We start from the raw sequence: 20,222 nt of genomic DNA on the forward strand, positions 1-20,222 counted from the left end.
TTTAAATGCTATTGTCTAGTTTAACCACTTCCTTAGCACCTATTTACAACACAGAGCATCCCTTTGCTTTCAAGTTTCCATGGAAGCAAAGCAGAAAGACTTACTGAAATGTGAAAGATCAGGCTGCAGATCTGCTCTGAAAAGTCAACGCTGTAAAGGAACTCTATAGGCTTCCACATTCTTTGAGTGGACACCTTTGCTGTAGAGGGCCTGGAGGTGTATGTGGGTTTTCAGGTCCAGCTTCATGTCTTTACACATTAACATCCCACTCTCTTCCTCCCTGCATCTCGTTTTAATACACAGCAAAGTGTGCATGGACAACATCGGAGCTGTGACGCGTTCCAACAGGCCCCAAATCTGGACAGTTGGGGGACAGAGTTGCAGGACTACTGTGGTGCATCCCAGTAGGTAAATCAGCCAGGAATTCAGGCAAATTCTTAGAATATGTGTGCCCCGTTAATGAATAAAATAGGTCTCAAAGTCATTATCCAGTCTTCAGAACCAAGAGGAGGTCTTCCTGTGTCGCATATCACACCCTTTTTAAATTCTGGAAGTCAATTTTTTTTCCAGCTCTGATGATGTTTTACTCACCCAGACTACCTCAGTTATGAGGGTTTTTTTAATCCTGAAAAAAACCTATTTCTCTTGCCTGTTGTCTCAACATTCCTGAAAAATGCTACATACTCTTGCTGGCTCATAGCTTTCTCTCTTCCCCTTGTTTACTGATTTCAGTTCTCTGTTCCACCTCTTGCTGCCCATCCAAAAAATATGCAAATCTACCTGATCCCTTCTGGTTCCTCACGTTGTTTCTTCATTAACTGTGGTAATTCCACTCTCTTCTTCTCCTTCTCTTCCTTGCTGTGTGCTATGAGACCTGGATGTTTGACAGTTCCCTGGTTTCAACACAATTATGCACCTCTCTATTACCACGTTGGGCTACTCCATGGGTTAAGTTGATGGTTTCATTCTCACCCACGCAGTAATGTCAACTTGATGTGTAAAAATTAAGTTCTGCCTTCTTAACCTTGTCTCATTCACGTAGCTGACAGTTGCACAAGGTTTCCTTCTCACCTTACTGCAACATTCAATTTCTTTAGCTCCTTTCTTCCAGACGCTCATAAATCCATTCTTCCCTCTCTGCCTCCATGTGTGGCATTCCCACCTCTTATCCATGTCAGGGCTCTGCAAACACCTCCTGCCTCCAAGTGGCACTTTCCACTGTCTTCTTTGTCCCATGTGAAACAGTCACTTCACATTTCTCACCTCTCACATTTCAAGGTTCCATGCAATTTCCCCATCTAGCTTCCACCTCCACAGTTATTCCTTCTAACTACCTTGACACTGCTCAACCACCACCTTTTCTGTATCTCTTTTGCTCTAGCACCTTCAAATCAATCCTGTATTCTTTCAAACTGCTCCTCAAAAACTATAATTTTCATCAGACAGGAAGTACAACGTGATGAAGGCAACACGGACCAGATTGGTGGACGTCTTAAGGCAGGAGGAAGGAGAGAAAGTTGTCCATCTTTGCATCCTTTTCTCACTTTGCTCCATCTGTGTAAGGGATCCAAAGTCCCATCCCCCTTTAAGAGTAGAATAGAGGGGCAAGGACACTGATGACCAAAGCATACATGCTTTTAGCACAAAAGATTGCATTTACGTTCAGAGTGTTCGTAACCAACCTGAAATGTTAACACATTTCATTAACTGTGCCAGTTGTCTAAATGCAATTTACAACAATCAGTGGACAAAGTCACAAGGTTCACCAGTAAAGCATATAGCAAAAAAAAAAAAAAAAGTAACAAATTAACAGAGGGACAAATTGAGGTATGGAGAGTTTGCATTTCTTGTTTTAAGTCAAAGACAGTGGCAAAGACAAATTCAGAAGCCAGCTATGCTGAATGCCATAGCCTGGTCATTAGCAAAACACTGTAAAGACAAGTGATATCACATGTTGACAAACAAGCTCTTTACTTCTAAATATCAATGTGTACACTATGAACCATACACATTGATACTTCCATGATTCTTCAGCTCAGGTAGAGTAACACAATTTCTAGGAGAAAAATATTTTTGGAAATCGTGAAGTTCTCAGATTACCTGATAAAATGATGAATGGTTTAATTTTAAGCTACAGAAAATTATTTTGCTCACTTGGCTTTTATTTGATCTAGGTTTATAGAAGATCAAGAATATCAGAAAGAATACCACTAGAATCATAATCAGATGTAACAAAGGGGTGTTAAACATTGTTTACTCATGCTTTTAGAAACACAAATTCTGGTTGATACCACTTAATAAACCTTATAGCGTTCTGAAACACGTGGTATCTTCCCCACATTTTTAAGTTTGTGTCATTTGTGAATGTGGTCTGTGTGACAGTGGTGGGATCTCTATGATCCCAGCACTGGTACTTTTTTGTACCTGAAATGGATGCTAGTGATTTGCCTGGGGGTCCTGAAGCCTCTAATTTTTCAGCCAAAATATCTCATATTATTTTCCAGTTGCTTTAGACAGCAGACTTTGACTCAAAAAATAGGTTAATCATTAACTTAAAAAAATTCTGGCAAACAATAAGTAGGAACCACAGGAGTCACACTATTTACAGGGAGCATCAAAATACTTCAGGATATGACCAGAAGTCAAATGGTGCACCTATGGCATAAGCAGTTCCAGAACACTAATCTCTTAACTACAAGTTTAGTTTTTTGTCAGCTGGCCCAAATTACCTCTCACACTCCTCAGCTTTGTCTCCTCATACCCATTTATACTATATGGAAACAGTGCAATAGTGCTTTTATCATCCAGGTTTAGCACTTAGGAGCTAAGTTCTAGGTAACATGTTATCACCTTGCTCAGGCATTTCCTTCAGCACTCCCCTTCTTATCAGCTCCTCTCTGCTTTGTCTTGTCGAAATCTTCCTTTCCAACACTAAAGAAAAAGCACAGTTAAGAACAGATTTATTCTCATACTGCCGATGCTTGTAAAAAATGTAGAAAAATACTTTTATTTTAAAGAAACCCTGAGAAATCTCGTTTCCTCTGATTCTGCAGAAGTAGTCCGAGTTCTCACGAACGCCCTCTGAAAATAACCTCCTACGATTTCAGGCACAGAAGAGTGCCAGCCTTCAGCGGGGAGAGGCACCATGAGGCTTCCTTTACAGTCAGTGGAAAAAGGTACTTCCAGAGTGAAACTGAACTCATCCTAGCACAGGTACTTCCTATGTAAAAGCTCCTCTTCACCACTGACTGGGGTCATTAGCTCACCTGGAGATACCTCCATCTGCTTTGTAGATGTTTTTGAGTTGGGAGAGACAAATTCTGCTCAGTGGAAGCAACTCACAGTTGCTTTATGACACACAAACTGTTTCAAAGGGAAAAAATAACCTTAGAAGCTAGAAAGTACTATTCTAAAAGGGAATAATATCCTCATCCAGGCTGGTTGGCTTTAATGGAAAAAAATGCAGTATCCTGTTTTTAGGTTAAAAAAAAAAAAAAGCAGAAAACACCACAAGAAAAGACTGACATGAAGCATTTTAATTATTATATTTATTTCCCATGGGAAAAAAATGCTAAATAGTTTTATACGTAAAAGCATTTACAGATGGCATAGTAGAATAGCTCTCCAATGCATCCCACCGGCAAACCAATTCAGTTGTGGTCAGTGATCTGGTAGGCCACTTTAACGATCCAGGGAACCATGGTGCACAGTCCATAAAATGTGAGTATCACTTGTAAAATCCTGTCTTCACTGTTAGGAAAAGCTAATCTCCCATCCTGATTCTGTGTGCATATGGACATCGAGATGCAAGTGATGTTTGGAGTTCAAGTTGTGGGCATGTGCCAAAAGCTTCAGCTGTGCTGGACTTCATCCTATTAATGCTATGGGATAGGGTTATTTATCTCATTGACTAATTCAAACACTCCCATAATCCAGTTACTCTCTAGGGCCAGTCTAATTGCTGTATGCAAATTAAATAGAGATCACCGCTCCTATTAGGACAGGCTGTGAGAGTTGGGGTTGTTCAGCTTGGAGAAGGCTTCAGGGAGACCCTGTTGTGACCTTTCAGTACTTAAAAGAGGCCTATAAGAAAGATAGGGACAGACTTTTTAGCAGGGCCTGTTGTGATAAGACAAGGGGTAATCATTTTAAACTAAAAGAGGGGAGATTCAGGCTAGACATGAGGAAGAAATTTTTTACAATGAGGTTGGTGAAACGCTAGCACAGGTTGCCCAGAGAGGTGGTAGATGCCCCATCCCTGGAGACATTCCAGGCCAGGCTGGACAGGGCTCTGAGCAACCTGATCTAGTTGAATATGTCCCTGCTCATTGCAGGAGGTTGGACTAGATTACTTTTGAAGGTCCCTTCCAACCCAAACTGTTCTACGATTTTAAAAAGCATTGTCAACTTCACTTGTACCAGCCCAGTTGGAGCGAACAGCCATACGAAGTGATGGCTCCTATGAGGGCACCGAGAGAGACAGTTTGGTGCTTCTGAGAAACTTACCTTCCATGGACAGCAGCTAATTAACATCCCTCTCCACAGCAGGTAACCTCGGCTGCTGATTTTCACCCAGGCTGGCAGAACTCAGCTGCCTGAAGGCATCACTGCTCAACAGCTTCCCACTCCTCCTCACCAGGGAAGGGGGTGGTTGAACAGAAGATGAAGCAGATTCTGCGCCTCTCAAATTTACAGCACTGGGTTTATTTCTCACTCTGCAAAGTGCAGGGCATCAGCAAATGCTCCATAAGGGATGTACATCCCTGCCAAAAGAGCATAGACTCCTGGCAGAAGAACTGAGGGCAGTAAGCATTTTGACCAGCCCAGCTCAAGCTACCCGAGCCTGCGAGATCAACAGCTCATAAATGCAAACAGCACTGGCACAAGAACATGTAAGGTGGCATTAGGTCTGTATTTATAAACTCAGGTACTTTGTGGGATCTGTCTGTTAAAGGTCAAACCTCCACAGCATTCAAATCACATTTGACAATACAAAGGATCACATCAATGTGGCTGCAGACCCTCTCTCTAAATCTGCCTCCTTGGGGACAGTGTGGTAGCCTGAACTCAGGTAAGGTTCGTCTGCCTTGGGTCCCTATCCAAAATTATGCAGGAGTTCTTCCAGCTTTTCCTCATATATATATGCCTTGCAACTGTGCATCACACGTGTTATCAGCATGGCAAACAAAGCACAGGAGCGTGCCCTATTCTTGCAAAGAGTTTTTCATGTAGGTGAACATATATATTCACATGAAGGTCCCTTCCAACCCAAACTTTCTATGATGCTATGAACTAATTATCATGGAAAATGTCAATTGGCATTAAGAGACATTAACTCCTTACACTTTTACTGGAAGACCTCAAAGCATTTTATCAACATTACACAGGTTTCATAACATACCTCAGACATAACTATCTCAGTTTCACAGATGAGAAAATTTATGAAAAGATAAGCAGCTTACGTCCCAATCCTTCATCATCTAAAATGCTAGCCATGAGTGATACTTTTATTTAAACTGATTATGCTTAGTTACTTCAGCTTGAATAGATAATTTATTTAAAATATTATTGGGCCCATAGAAGGAACATTAGAAATCATGCTAGTATTCACTATGAGTATCATAATTTTAATTCCTACAAAGTCAGAATTTTCATTTAAAACAAAGTGACCAAAAATATGTCCCCTTGTATAAAAGGAATGAGTAGCCTGTCTTTATGAACCTGGGTGCTATTTAGCCTGGGTGGGTTCATCATTATAGTTTATTATATTTACTATAATTTATAATTTTTTTGCTTATTACAGTTCACATTTACACAGTTGAGTATTTTGATTATCACAGCCCAATTGCACTGAGCTTTAAAGGTCTCAAACTACCTGGTTGAGCTAATCACATTTGACTACTGCTACATTTCACTAAACTCTCTTAAAATAAGAGAGCTACCAAGTCAAGTATTCAGAAGTCAGGAAATGTTTCAGTGAAGGCTGATGAGTGTGCAGATGATACAGCTTTCATTTGCTTGTTATATATTTTACTTTTGCCATCCCTGCCTTGTTTAGGATAAAGACTGCGCTGTGTTTAAGGAAGGGTTTCTTTGCATAAATTTTTAACTTTACCTTTCAACCTGGGGCCCAAACCTCATCTGAGGAACAACCTAAATTTTCATTTGAACAGAAAACTCTTAGTTTTCCCAAACATCACCCCAGCAACTGAGTGAACCAAAGACGAAATGTTTTTTCCCCTTGACACCCATGTGAGATAAGCAAAGGTGTTATTGCGACTGTATAGACAGGAAACGTATGGCATAGGAAGATTAAGTCATATTATCAAACATGCTGACATCCGTTAAGCATTTAATTTGAGGTACCTCTTCAGGTGTAATTTCCCACATTAAAATTGTGATAAATAAAACAAACAAATAACCCAAAGCATAGGAATTATAGTTTAATTGCCTACTTATGGTTCAAAATATCTAATCAATAGAAGTGTAGCTATGAGCGTTGGTCATCTGCTGCTGAGCTAATGGCACAGACAACTGGTAGAAACAGCTATCATCTACCTGCAACACCTGGGATGGGTGTCACAATTTGTGACCTTAGAAATAGTTCAGTCTCCTGATTTCAGTGCAGGGAGAGGATGGTAGTTTGGTGCTTCCACCATTGTCCTGGTTGGCATGCTCCCTCCTCTCACTACCTCTGTCACGACATCATTATCTGTGTCTTTCTCCTTCACTTGAAGAAGTTCAAACTTCTTTTATTTGCTTTTCAGACCTACCTCTCTTCCTTGTTCTAGCAGAACTTGCCACAATATCCTACCCATTTGCTTCTCCCATAAGCACAACTTTATATTCCTGCTGATCAGTTTTGCAATATCTGATCTTACAAGTTATTACCTGTTCCTCACTCAGGAGTAGATTAGTAGTACTATCCTGGAACAATTATGTGATAAATACTGTTAGCTGTACCACCATCAAGTGGACATCCTTAAGCTGAGTGACCAGCTGATCTTATTACTACAAATATTTTCTATCATGCGTGCATATGATAACGTGTGTATACAAATATATATATCTGTGAATATATATATCTTAATATATGTCTGTGATATATATAATACATAGATACATGTGTATATACAGAAGTGTGAATATATATAGCATTTCAACATTAACATCAACATATTGTTTTTAACATTAAGCAATAATAAAATGGAAATAACTTCTCCATCAGCATACATGTATGTATTGAGATTGATTACACAAACAAGTCACTCCTGACTCTGAGTACAATTGGTTATCCGTCCTTGTCTGCTGAGGAAGATGAGGTGAGGTAGACTCCATTCTCAGACATCACGGTCCAGCAGACTCAAAAAATCCCATGTTAAAATCCTTCCCCTACCACAGTCAAAATCAAAGCTTGCCCTGAGTTCAGGTGTAACTGTCAGCAAGTGTGTGAATTTATCACATTGTATGCAGCACTCATTTACTTGAGTAAATCTTACTTGCCCAAGTGACTCCACAAACACTTGTATTTTTAACCCAATACAAATAACACTAACCATAAAAAGTTTACCTCAAAAATCAGTTTCCACCCCTCCCTTCCTACCCCCTTCAAAAGAGACTGTTTAGTGATATTTAGCAGCTACAAACCTCAGGGAGACTTAAAACCCATGTGCTGTGAGATTCTGGATATTCTCCAGTCTTTAATTTTGCTCTTCTAAGAGAAGCCTGAGAGAATTCCGATCTTTAATTTTTCTCTGACCTAGTAAGAGCTAAAATCGCCTTCTGCTCCCTGTCTGCATGTACGCTTGCAGTGGAGCTTTGAAGCAGCATCTACTTCGTGCCAAGACACAAACTGCTGCCTTCTTTTCCTTCACAACAAAACATTGTGGAGGGAAGAAACCCTTGAGATCATGCCATTTTCTGTTTGTTTTTACTTAATTTTGAAAGCCCTCTAGGCAGAAAGCATACAACCAGTGCCCAGAGAACAGATTTTCTGAGATACAGCATGGAAAATATGTTGCTAAAGGAAAAAATCCCAACCATCATTCCCACATTGGCACAAATATTTCCACATCTAGTCCTCCATCTTTTTTTTTATGTTTGTGGTATTTGCTGTTTATGAACATCTTTCAGTTGCTAGCATAAGGGAGTCACGTGAGTTTTGTACCACATGGTACAGCCCTGGCAAGGCTGTAGCAAGAACCTATTTCAAAAGCCTATTGAAAACCTGGACAAAGCAATAAAAGCTCCTTCCAGTACCCCACGTTCTATTTTAGAAGAAACTCTTGCTTGTAAGACTGGATTGAGTCCCTCTAAAGAAAGACAATACAACATAAGGAATACTGTATTTAACATCAATTTACCAGATATTGACTTGTAAAAAGTAACTGCAAAAGGACACACGCATTATTATTTAATGGCATAACAATTTAATACATACTAATATGTTGTGACAGTTTGGGGAATCTCTGTATACACAGCTTATAAATGGTGATTATTCTGGAGAATTCACTGCATATAAAATCACATACCTGTCCAACAGTAGCTGCAGAACATTCAGGAGTTATTAACCAGAAATAACTTTGTTCTAGCAATATGATAAAGGTACTGAGGAAGCTGCAGGAAACTGGAAGGAATGAAGGAGATAGCAGACTGAGGAGATTTTTTTGATTGCAGTAGTAGAAGAAATTGTGAGGGTTTTTTTGCAGCATACCCAGGAAAATAAGAAAAAAATAAAATAAAATAAAATAAAATAAAATAAAATAAAATAAAATAAAATAAAATAAAATAAAATAAAATAAAATAAAATAAAATAAAATAAAATAAAATAAAATAAAATAAAATAAAATAAAATAAAATAAAATAAAATAAAATAAAATAAAATAAAATAAACCAACAGCCTGAGAAAAGGATTGGAGGATGAAAGATTGTCTAAAACTTCAGTTGGTATCTGGAGTGATGATGGCCATAGAGAGGATGACTTCTTTTTGTTTTTTGTGTAAATAAAGCATGTTTTAGAAGTTACAATGAAAAAACACAGTTTCTTGCTGTAATTGTCAGGGGTTGCTATGGGTTTAAAATGTCAAGCAGCATACTCCTAAGAGTTCAGGAGAGCCTACTGAGTACACTTTAGGAGATTAGTATTGGTTTTATTGCCTAGAGCCATAGAATACAGTGGACAGAGGGCTTGCACTGTGGTAATGAATCTGAAGAGCTCATAGATGCTTCTTGGACTCTGATTAAGCTCAAGTTTAGAAAAGCACAGCATCAAATGTCTGAATCCCAAAAGAGACGTTTGGGATTCAGAGAAAGCTTGGCCAGAGCTGTGACACACAGACACATGCACACACACATATATATATATATATGCAGGGTGGCATTCAGTTTCCTAAATGTGGATATCTATAGCCACTTGAGATGCCCCTGGGTTTTGGAGATGTCTGTACAGGGATGACAAATATGATACAGAACCTTCTGGGAGATCAGCCAGGACCCTTCATAGCATCTCAGGTGGCACCAAGCAATTGTGTTTAGCTAAGTGAATCCCAGCCCTCAATCTTCTTCTTTTTCAGAAGGAAAAGAATTCAATCACAGCATTTTATTTCAGACCCCTCTTCAGGCATTGCCAATGGGGGCAGAGCAGCCTGTCTTGAAGGTAGTGGTTGCAGAGCTGATCCTTTTTCTTCTTCTGGGCACAGCTACATCTGCTCCTCCCCTCTGAACAGACCAGACTTCTGTCCCCATGAAGGCAAGGTTTGGTTCATAATCCAAGTCACTGACTGTATTAGAAGGACACAGAGACACTTCCAACACATTTGAGAATATGTAATACAGAGCCTAGTGTTTCTTAGTTAAGAAAAAAGAAGAGCACTGTCAGCATCAAAATAAGATAATATATAATAAATAAACTGCATATTTTTGGTGATAGTTTCAGGACAGAAGTTGAACAAGGTTAGGTTTTTCCTGGCCGAGGATCCAACTCTTTTTCTGTATGTTAAAGACTGTGCCTAAATAATCCCTGCCATCTAACAAGCTCTAAGAGCTTTTCAAATATTACTCTGCAAAGCCATCACAGTGTTTTCTACTATTTGCCACAAACATACCTGCTGACGTTTCTCTGAATTTGTCACTAGTCTTCTTCTTCCGCCATTTCCAAGGTTTAAAGATTTTGCCAATGCTGGAGAGTTTGCCCTTCCTCTTGAAGGGGGGAGTTTGGGATCCTGGGGCTGGTCCATCTGAGTTAGCAATCGAAGCCTTATCCAAACCATCAACTGTATAAACAAGAAAAGGGAAGGTAACTGGAGGATGGAAACCAAAATATCACCCGACAGCTGAACTCCTCCACTACCAGATTGTAACCGGCTGTGTGTGGGTCCATGTGTTTTCTGTCCAGGGAGGCAGCCAAAGGGCATTTGACCGCAGCCCATGGCCACAAGCCAGTCCCCACCTCAGCCTGCCATGGGCTTCACTGCTGCTCAGCACCTCAGCTGCCGCGGGACAGAACTTCCTCCTTGTGACGCACATCTGGCGCATCTGCACGTTTCTGCGGTTTTTCATCGCTACTGGAGAATTTCTTTCAACACATATTTGGGTGACTTTTTTCCCTATCTTTGGTAAAGCTGAATAGCGAGCTGTCATCGTATAGAAAACAAAATCCTTACAATGTAAAAACATAAACTATTTCTTTGGAGTAAAATGAATCCTTTCTTAAACAAGCTCTGCAGACAACTGTTCTGGCAGTGGAATGGAAATAAGTCCATTTGATATCCCTGGTAATCAGTCATTCACAGCACAGCCTGCTGTGAGTCAGGCTTCTTATTAACAAAACTTATTTAACAATAAACTTTTGGGCTGTAGCCAACATTTAACGAAGGATTACTTTTCTGCAAAAACATATTGTGTGATTTGAAAATCAATATTTATCATCAATGGCTGTAACATTAAGTTTTGTGAACCAAATTAAGACTCATTCCACAACATGCCACAGCATACAGTTGAAATCAATTTCCCGGAAATTTCCCTGACAAGTCTACTATTATCTATTTCTATTTAAAAACTGAGGTTTCTTAGAGCCTTCCACTTGTGGTTCTGCAAACACTTCAAATGTGATTAATTTTATTCATGTGAGCAGCTTCACTGAAGTGACTGCGATTACTTACGTACATAAAAATTAATCACTGGCTTAAATGTTTGCAGCATAAGGACCCTGGAATTGCTTTCATTCATCTAAACATTCTAATTATAACCAATTCGGAACAGAGTTGATGCCACTGTCAACAGTAGTAATGATAATCATAGATCATTAAATCAGAAAGTGCTATTCAAAGAAAGAAATATCACTGTCCTCATTTTACAGATGGAAAATATGAAGCACAGAATTGTTAAGTGCTTAATTTTATGTTTGCCAAATGGCTTCCTGCATCCTGGTCCTGTGTCCTAGCTGCTAAAAAGATATTCAGATTCAGATACATAACATCATGGTGCAATCTTATTATGCTGTTTCTCAGACAAATGGCATTTAATGAGTCCTATATTTGTCCTAGACTTTAGGTTGATACAGGATGCTAAAAACGTTTTGAAACAATCTACTGGGAAAAAAGATCCATTGTATAACTTCAGTGAAGTCTAAGAAGATAAAACCAGAGATAAATTTGTATTCAAATGAATAGCATTTAAGTCAACAAATATGAGTGAGATATGCCATAAAATGTAATAAATTCTGTACTGTCAGAGAGGTGGAAAACTTCTCCAGGATAAATTACTGTTATTCAGGTGTATTGGAATTTAAACTTTTATTTTAGTGTTTTCCTTGAATACTTTCTAGTCTATAACACGGAGATATGATGGAAGAAAGGCACACGAATGAACTTCAAACGTAAAAAGCCTAGGTTTTGGTAAGGACACAGATATGTCTACTCCTTGCACAAGTACAAAACCCCCACTTCCTCACTTGTGCATCCTAAAGAATGTAACAGGGTGATCTTTTGGGACGTTTCAGCTGAGACTCCCTTAAAACGAACCATCCACCACCCTACATACCCCGAGAAGCTGGGTGAGAGGTGGGGATGAGAAGACCACCAAAGGCAGCAAAGCAGCAGAAGGACCTTTGCAGGGATGCCTCACCTGGAATTAGGGATCCCACTGTTGGTCTAGGCTTACAGTCACAGCTTATGTTCTATAATCCCCTACAGAATACAGAAGCCTCTGCTGGAAACTGTGGGTCTAAGGGAGAAGTACATTTACTTGGAGGGTAGTTATAAAGATTAGAGGGCTAAATTTATCTTGGCAATTCCAGTTGACACAAGAAAGGGCAAGGGCCACAGCTTGTGGCTGGGGAGAGTCATCTTAGGTGCAAGGAAAGCACTTCCAGGAGGTGGGTAGCACAGCACTGGATCAGGTTTTGGAAGCTCAGTCAGAAAAGCCAGGGCTGACCTCACCTACTGTCAGTAACTGTCCTACTCTGACTGAGGCACTGGACTGAGTGACCTGCCGACATCCATCTCAGTGAAAAGACCGATGGCACTAACGGTTTTGGAAAGAGACGGTTACTCCATGAAATCTGTGCTGGTAAATCCAAAGAATCAGAAGTGAAGTGCTGAAGAGAGCAGGATCTGGTGGCTGAAGAGTTTTGTTCTGGGACAGGAGCCAAGCATTATCTCACTGGCAGAGGCAGTCCGTCAGCTCATTAGAGGGAAAGGCTACCCGCTCCTTGGAGACAGCGGGATAAAGCCCATGTTCTTGTCTCCATCGGCTTAGAAAGGCTGGGCTGCTGATGTGAAGAACCTGGACCCCAGTGACAGACAGCACAGTCTTTATAAACATAGATTTTTTCAAATCCTCCTGGGTCATGGAGTCCAGACTATTGCAGGCAACAACTTTCACAAAAGCCTCATCTAAATTTTTTCCTCCAGTGTCTACCAGCAGGAATGGAGGAGGATTATGGCTCAAATAGCTCCCCACAGAGAAACATGAATTTGCATCAGTCCCTGCTCTGCCCTCTGCTGAAAATATTTAACTCTGAAATAATGATAAGCATCCTAGCTAAGCAAATCTGTCTGCATCAAATGAGCTAACATCTGAAAAAAGGGATCTATTTAGTGGTGAATAATTCTGTTCAGGAAGACTGCAACTTTTGAAAACAGGATTCAACATATAACTCCTTCTGATGATAAAAGATGAGGACTTGATTTATCAAATGAGTTCAAAAAGTGCTCATAATTGGGAATTTAATAAACCATTGACCTTGTACCAGTTCCTCCATTTGAAAAAAGGACCTAAATATGTATCTGGAAAGGAGGAATAAGCATTGCCAAACATCACAAATTGATTTCAGAAATAATCTAAGATAAAGTTACATTTATAGGAAAAAGGACTTATTTATATTCAAAAGCAATCATAAGGTAGTACATTTTACTAATTAATAAGTTGCCTAGGAAAAAAAAAAAAAAAGAACTTAGCAATGACATTCCAGAGCATTTATGGAGAGATCTTTTCAAAAGCTATTACTCCTAATTTTTGAAACATTCTGCAGGAAATTGATGTTTAAGATTTACACTGTTTGCTTTATAGGTCCTGTAGTATTTAAGAATGAAGTGGTGTATTTTTCACCTCGGAGAGCTTAACCACCTTCTATTAATCTTTATAAACATTATACATATTAAATGAGATGAAAGGAAACATCCTAGCTTTGCAAGATTATAGGAGTTCAATCACTTGTGTCATTGTTTTATTTGTACAGTGTCTTTAAGTCCTGCCTTCTTCCCACCATCTTCAAAAAGCCAGTGAGTCACTTCATTGCCTTCAATAAACATTATTATTAAGTTTGACATTAGGACTTTTGACCATACTACCTGCACAGTTTATGTTACTATATTCCAGTCCTCTGTCCTAGGTGCAGATTTTATATCCGAAGGGTAGAAGTGTACATAAGAAGAAGTATATGAACGATACATGTTGATGTCATGCAAAGAAGAAATCTTGTTGTAAAAGACCAAAAACCCTGCTGAGACATTGTGCAGACAAATCATTCAGGCACAGGCCATGAGCTGGATGAAGGAAACAAAAAGGAGAGGCTCTCATCAAGCTTGTGGGCAGCCAGCAAACATTAGTTCAGTTCATGGATGAACCCAAATTTCCCATAAACACCCACAGATGGAAATGCCTGAACACATCTTATCCTAGGAAGGCTACCTGCAATAAGCCATGCTGATCTGCCTAGCTGCATAAGAGACGCTTTTCTGCTATGAATTATCTCCAGAGATGCTGTGTGGCTGAAGCAGGTGTGTGAATTCACCACAGTTTTCCTGGGGCGAGTTACACTTCAGCACTGAGATGTTCATGTCAGCACTGAAACACACTAACACCTTATTCAGGTATGAACTTACAACTAACTTTACAAAAGCAAAATGCAACAAAAACTATCCATCAGGTCATTTCAAGCAAATCTAATATAAATTCCTCTGAAGCAAACAGCCGTGATTCTGCTGGGTCCCATGCCTGCCAATCTGGAACGCATTAAGACCATTTTTTAAAAGTTTTGACTTAAGGAAAATTCCTGATCAGAAAAAAAGAGGGCTACATTTATGCCATAGGTTGTTCTGTATTTCTACTTGTGTATATTTTTACTCTTGGCAGTGAAAGTGGAAAGCCAGTAGAACCTAACCTCACCACTGAATACTAAGAGTAATATAAGATATATGGGGGGAAAAACCCCACACCATGATGTTCCCATATTATTCTTTTTCTAATAGAACCATATTTAAATCATTAACAGAACAAAATTTCTTGCTTGTAGTTTATTACAATTTGAGTCGCTGATGATTTCAAAAAGGTCAAACCTGAGTAATTAGGTAGCTTGCTACAGTAGAAGTATACTCAAAAGACTTTCTGTAGAAGAATAATTTACTGAATCTGAATAGTTTTAAAATTCTCATGTTAAACAACATTCACATTTAGTCCCAATGAGAGTTTATGAGATAGACTTTGGTGTAATCTAGTAGGAAATATCTTATAAAATTGCTGTTCAATAACTCTTATCTGAATAGTGTTTTAAATGGAGTTCGGTGTTGTGTGGCCAAAAACAACACATGATATGAAAAACATGAATAATTTCAACTTAGTCTTACAGAAACTCCAAGCTGATAAGTACACTGGAATAAATGCTAATAAGTGAAGTTTAATAAGTTTATTCTTGTCACAGATTCTTAAGATACTGGAGTAAAAAACACTTACAATGAGTCCAAGAAAAGAAATAAGGTAGAATTTAGGTGTGTATGTCAAAAGTTGTGCTATTGGGAGCCTGAGAAACTCGGATCAGATGCTCTCTGAAGGTATAGATGCCATAATTCATGACATTAAAATTATCTGAAATCTCTGCTTCTCTTTACACAAAACAGCACCCCAGCATGGAGTTTCACAGCAGAGCAGTTTTGGTGATGAAGTCAGCCTGGGAAATTGCTTCTTTGCACTTCCATCTGCTTATTCCTGACCTTAAAAAATATGCCATACCTTCAGTTGTAAAAATACAACTGTTCATTGGGCTTAATCGCAAGCAGATCTCTGAATGATCCCAACCAAAAATGCGCCCCCCCCCTTCCCACCCTCTTTCCTTTTTCAAAAGGCAATTTTTAATCTGGGCCACCTCAGTGAATTAGTCTTCAGCACAATCCTACAAACCCTTGAAATGTCCAGGCGAGGAGTGGGCTGTGGCATGGGCAGACACTGGTGATGGGGCTGGGCAGGCACCTAAACCAGCTTCACAGCTGCAGGCAGGACACCAGGACACTCCAGCCATGAACTTGACCGTGCTACACAGCCTGGCACATACCAGTTACCTGAACCTGGGTAAGTCCACAAAATAAACATGCTTTTGCCTAGAGCATTCACAGGGTAGGTGGAACAATTGGTTTCCCCTTCCTGAATAAATAGCATTGAAATCTACCATCCTTCCCTTCCCAAAGAACACCCTAACTGGGAGTGGGAGTCATGGTCCTCTGCAGAATGCAGATTTGGGGCCATTCAGCCACAAGCAAGAGAGAGAACACCAGGAGGAATGTGATGCGGTACTCAACTAAGTCCACTCATTTACACACATGAGGGAATTCATATGTGTCATGGGTGATGAAATGTGTATGGGACTTCTGCAAGAAATACAGACATTATACTTCAGATGAGAATGTACAATATCACTTGAATCTTTCTCATACTAAAAACCACCAATTATTACAGGATGGCAATGCTATTAAACCTTCCAAATGAGTAGTCAGCAGCTTTTTTTTTCTTTCCTCTGTCTCTCTACCCCCTCACCAGCACCGTTCTCCACAAATGATCTAATCTTGCTGGAGCACTGGCATATATATTTAAGAGATTCTTTCTCATATGTGGGCTGTTAAGTACAAGACAGTACCAGCAGGTGGCAAGTTCTCTTCTTTCCCCACCCCTCTGAGTGCTGCATCTTTTGTGTTGCAATCCCTTCTCTGACCTCCTCATCTCCAAGACTCATCCCTACCCCTGCACTGCAGTTCTGGTCTGGATCCTTATCAAGAAAAGCAAGGTGGAGAGTGGCCTGATGAAGGAACAGTCTGCCTACAGCCTCTTCTCCTCTCCGCTGCGGGGGAACATGATGAAGAGGGGAAAAGGCACAGAACCAAGCGCTCCACCAATATCAAGGTACTAAGGTAGTGCCAGCATCTAAGACTTTCACTAGCATTGGGTATCTTGCAGTATTGCCATGGTATCACTGCATCACCCTTAAAGTGTGTGAGGATAACCTCTTTGTTTTAACACAGATGACTCAAGGCATTGCCACCTCTAACCATAAATGAATTAAGAAACACAACAGAAGACGCAACGGCTTCAGTTCAAAGATACCTCATTGGTGGACTTGGGTCTGAAGGATTCCTATGCTTATTAGCTACTGGTTAGCTGGTACAGTTATTTTTTTTCCTCTTCCTCTCACTGCACCCAGCTGCCCTGTAGGAATGTGCTACAAAAGCCATCTTGGTTCATTGAGACCTCAAAAACTCTTCTGACAGTGTTATGATTTTCTATACAGTCTTGCCAAAGGGTACAGAGTTGGAAGTCATGGTTTTTATGCCAAGAAAATCAACATGTTTATGCAGCTGCATATTATCCTCATTTAGTGACAAGAACAATAACTCATCGACTTGCTATAGAGTATGGTAAGCTGCTTATTCCTGAAGCTTACTGGAAAAAAAATCAAGACACTGCATGGTAAAATGTTTGACATGGTCATTAAAACCCAGAAGTCATTCTGATACTATCAATGTCACTTTCTATAAATCTCTCAAATTCTGTGATATTATATTGATTTTTCCTGACCAGAACCAGATGGAAAGACAAGTTTTTTTCCTTCTCCCTTTTTATTTTCTACTTGGAAGGGAAAAAATGCAACTAATCCCCAGTGGATAAACCGACAAATGGAAGAGCTATAATCTACCTCTGAGCAGCACAATGAATTGGCATATGAATGCTTTCGCCTTGCCATACATCTGGAGCTTAACTTTGGGGAAACTCTGTCATGAGCTAATTGACTTGATTGTGTTTTAATTAAATGAAAGGAAAAAGCTGAAGTTCAGATGTAGGCGGCTGAATGGTAGTTTCCATATGGAACTGCCAATATTGCAAAATGTTAATTGGACCTCCTGCTGGCAATGAGCTAAACAGGCTGGGTAGCGGCTACTTCAGAGGGATGCTGGCTGCTGCCTTGAAAGATCCAGAGGGGATCCTCCTGGAATTACCAGGGCAGGAATGGATACAACTGTCTGTATGCCTCCAGGTTTCTACAAGGATATACGTACAAACACCTTTTGGGTTGTCAAAGTCACACATGGACCAGCAGTGCCAAAGTCCAGAAAGGGCTGAACCTTGTAACTCGCATCTCACCACAGCAAAATGTTACCTGGCTTCAGAAAGTCAAATATTGCAAGGGGGTGGAAAATTTATCTTTGTTGCATCTAGAGACAAAAGGCCATACTCTGCTCCTGCACCTGTGATCAGTCTCTGCCTAAGCTCTGCAAAAAGCACAGGTGCTGCTACACAGGCACCTACAAGGGAAGGAGGGGAGCCTGTGCTCCCCTGAAAGCGATAGCACAGATGCCCAAGGCTCCATGTTTCAGAGAAAAAGCCACGTGGCTCCAAGGAATGCCCAGCCACACTGTCCTCTTCTATAGTACCCAGAAGAGGAACATGAGCAAAGTCCCACGCAATGGTGCTGCCTCCCACAGGGATTTATTCTAGTCCTCACTCTCTCACCTGTACACCTGGGATTAACTTGCTCAGAGCCTGGAAGAGCTTGTTTAACTATCTGTCTCTTAGATAGGAAGCCCTCATCCCACAAGACACTGGTCACCAGCAAGCAAGGAGGCGACTTTACCTTGCCTTCCTACTACCTTACACGAGTAACAGTAAACAAACCAGTGCTAACTTCAGGGCTTGAGACAAACTTGCTGCTTCATTGGGGTGAAGCATAAAGGACCTCTTTGCTTTAGAGTTACTTTATGTGTTGTGGTTTGTTTTTTTGGTGTTTTTTTTTCCCCATGTTCACAATAACCACATCAACTTAAGTGCTGTTGGTTGTTTTGTCAAGTTACAGGCGATCACATTATCACATTAGTTACCACAATCTGTCTCTTGCTAATGCAACCCCAATGTACACAATGTGCTTGTAACATGCAGCTTCAGAATTACTTCATGGTATAGTTTTCACTCCCATTGTGTTAATTGTACAGCAAAAGAGCAGTTATTGCTGTAAGGCACTCTGTAGAGACACTGGAAATACCACAGGCAACACAGCTAGTCAGGGCTACCCAGCCTGACTAAATTACACCTCTCATGCAGGAACCCGTACAGAGTTCTTGTCCGCTCCATCTGCACTGGCATGTGAGCTGGGGGAGCACTGCAGTTATACCTCTATGATCACATCACCTTTCTTCTCACCTGTTTCTTGTGTCAAAACACACTAGGGGTTTGCTTAAGGTCTAAAGCAAAATAAGGACCTGACCTTATGCCTGCAATATGCCCACAAACATGCGTTTGCAATTTATTTACATTTTGGCACTATGCAGTCCTTCTTAGGACACCTGCACCACTTCCTCCTCTTCAATCAAACGTTTAACTTCCATCCTCTTGGCATCCTAAGCAAGGAATAAGCAAATGTTCAGCAATCCCATTATATAGGTCTGAAAGTGATCTGGCCAAAAATCTTCTTGCTACCTCCTCTCTGACCCGAGCACAGCTGGCTCCGACCAGAAGGAAAGGGATCATGAGTTTAATGCAAGCTGCTTATTCCCTTTTTCTCAACCCCAATACTTGAGTGAAAAGCAGCAAATGGAAAATTTCCTGACAGTTACATTTTCCAGATATATGAAACACTAGGTCAAAGGTCAAATTCTGGATCCAAGCAACTTCTCCACAAAAACGGGGTGGGGGAGGCACAGGCACAGTAAAAGAGATGTGGGAGGACAGAAAAAAACAACAACTAAAAGACATGTACATAAAAGAGCTAGCAAACTACTTTCAACAGTCGAGGATTGATAATTAATGCTTCTTGTGTCAGAATATTAAGGGATAAATCTCCTTGAAGTACAATGGTATAGATTTCTATTTATAGTTTAAAAATCTTTTTGCATAATTTTGTAATTCCACCTAAAAGTAAGCTGCATGTACTATAATGATATTTTTTTTAATATCACATATCTGAAAACCAGAACTGCAGAACTGGAAATATTTTCTTACTGACTTTTCTTGGTATAGCCTCAATATGGGGGAGAAAATTAGCCACAGTAAGTTTAAAACAAATGTTTTTTAACTACAGGCAAGGAGTGAAACTTACCAGCAGAGAGTATCTAGAAGTGTGAAAATAAAGCAAAGCAAGTATGTGGTCCCTCTCCTGTGTAGTAACAAATAGGAATTAGAAGGAAACATTTTTGTGGTGATTAGAAGGTATGTAATACTGATGCTGAGATAAAACCAGGCCAAGCCTGTCACAGGCAAGCCTTTGGCCCTGTTCCTGCTTCTCCAGCTAGTGGCAAAGTTACTCACCATCTGCCTCAGATGGGTCACAAGCCCTTGGATGCCCCATCTGAGTAGCAGCGGTGTCCGCTGAGGAAAGGGAAGGTGGGAGAAGGTTCCTGGTGCTGGCTCATCCTGACAGGAAAGCCAAGGCGACACGTATGCCATGTCACTGCCCTGCTGGGACATCC

At 40.2% G+C, this 20,222-nt stretch overlaps 1 protein-coding gene across 3 annotated transcripts in view; it reads right to left on the minus strand.

The window, feature by feature from the left end:
* The window catches only part of PHACTR2 (phosphatase and actin regulator 2), a 139,216-nt gene that overhangs the window by 39,844 nt on the left and 79,150 nt on the right, over nt 1-20,222 (minus strand). For all 3 annotated transcript variants that reach the window (XM_082049601.1, XM_082049599.1, XM_082049600.1), the window contains exons 2-3: nt 10,104-10,271; nt 2,851-2,931 (exon numbers count right to left, since the gene is read on the minus strand). In XM_082049601.1, coding sequence (XP_081905727.1) covers nt 2,851-2,931; nt 10,104-10,271 — 249 coding nt within the window. The remainder of the gene's footprint in view (nt 1-2,850; nt 2,932-10,103; nt 10,272-20,222) is intronic.

Source organism: Streptopelia decaocto (assembly GCF_964273445.1).
Source record: "Streptopelia decaocto genome assembly, chromosome: 3".
Lineage (NCBI taxonomy): Eukaryota > Metazoa > Chordata > Aves > Columbiformes > Columbidae > Streptopelia > Streptopelia decaocto.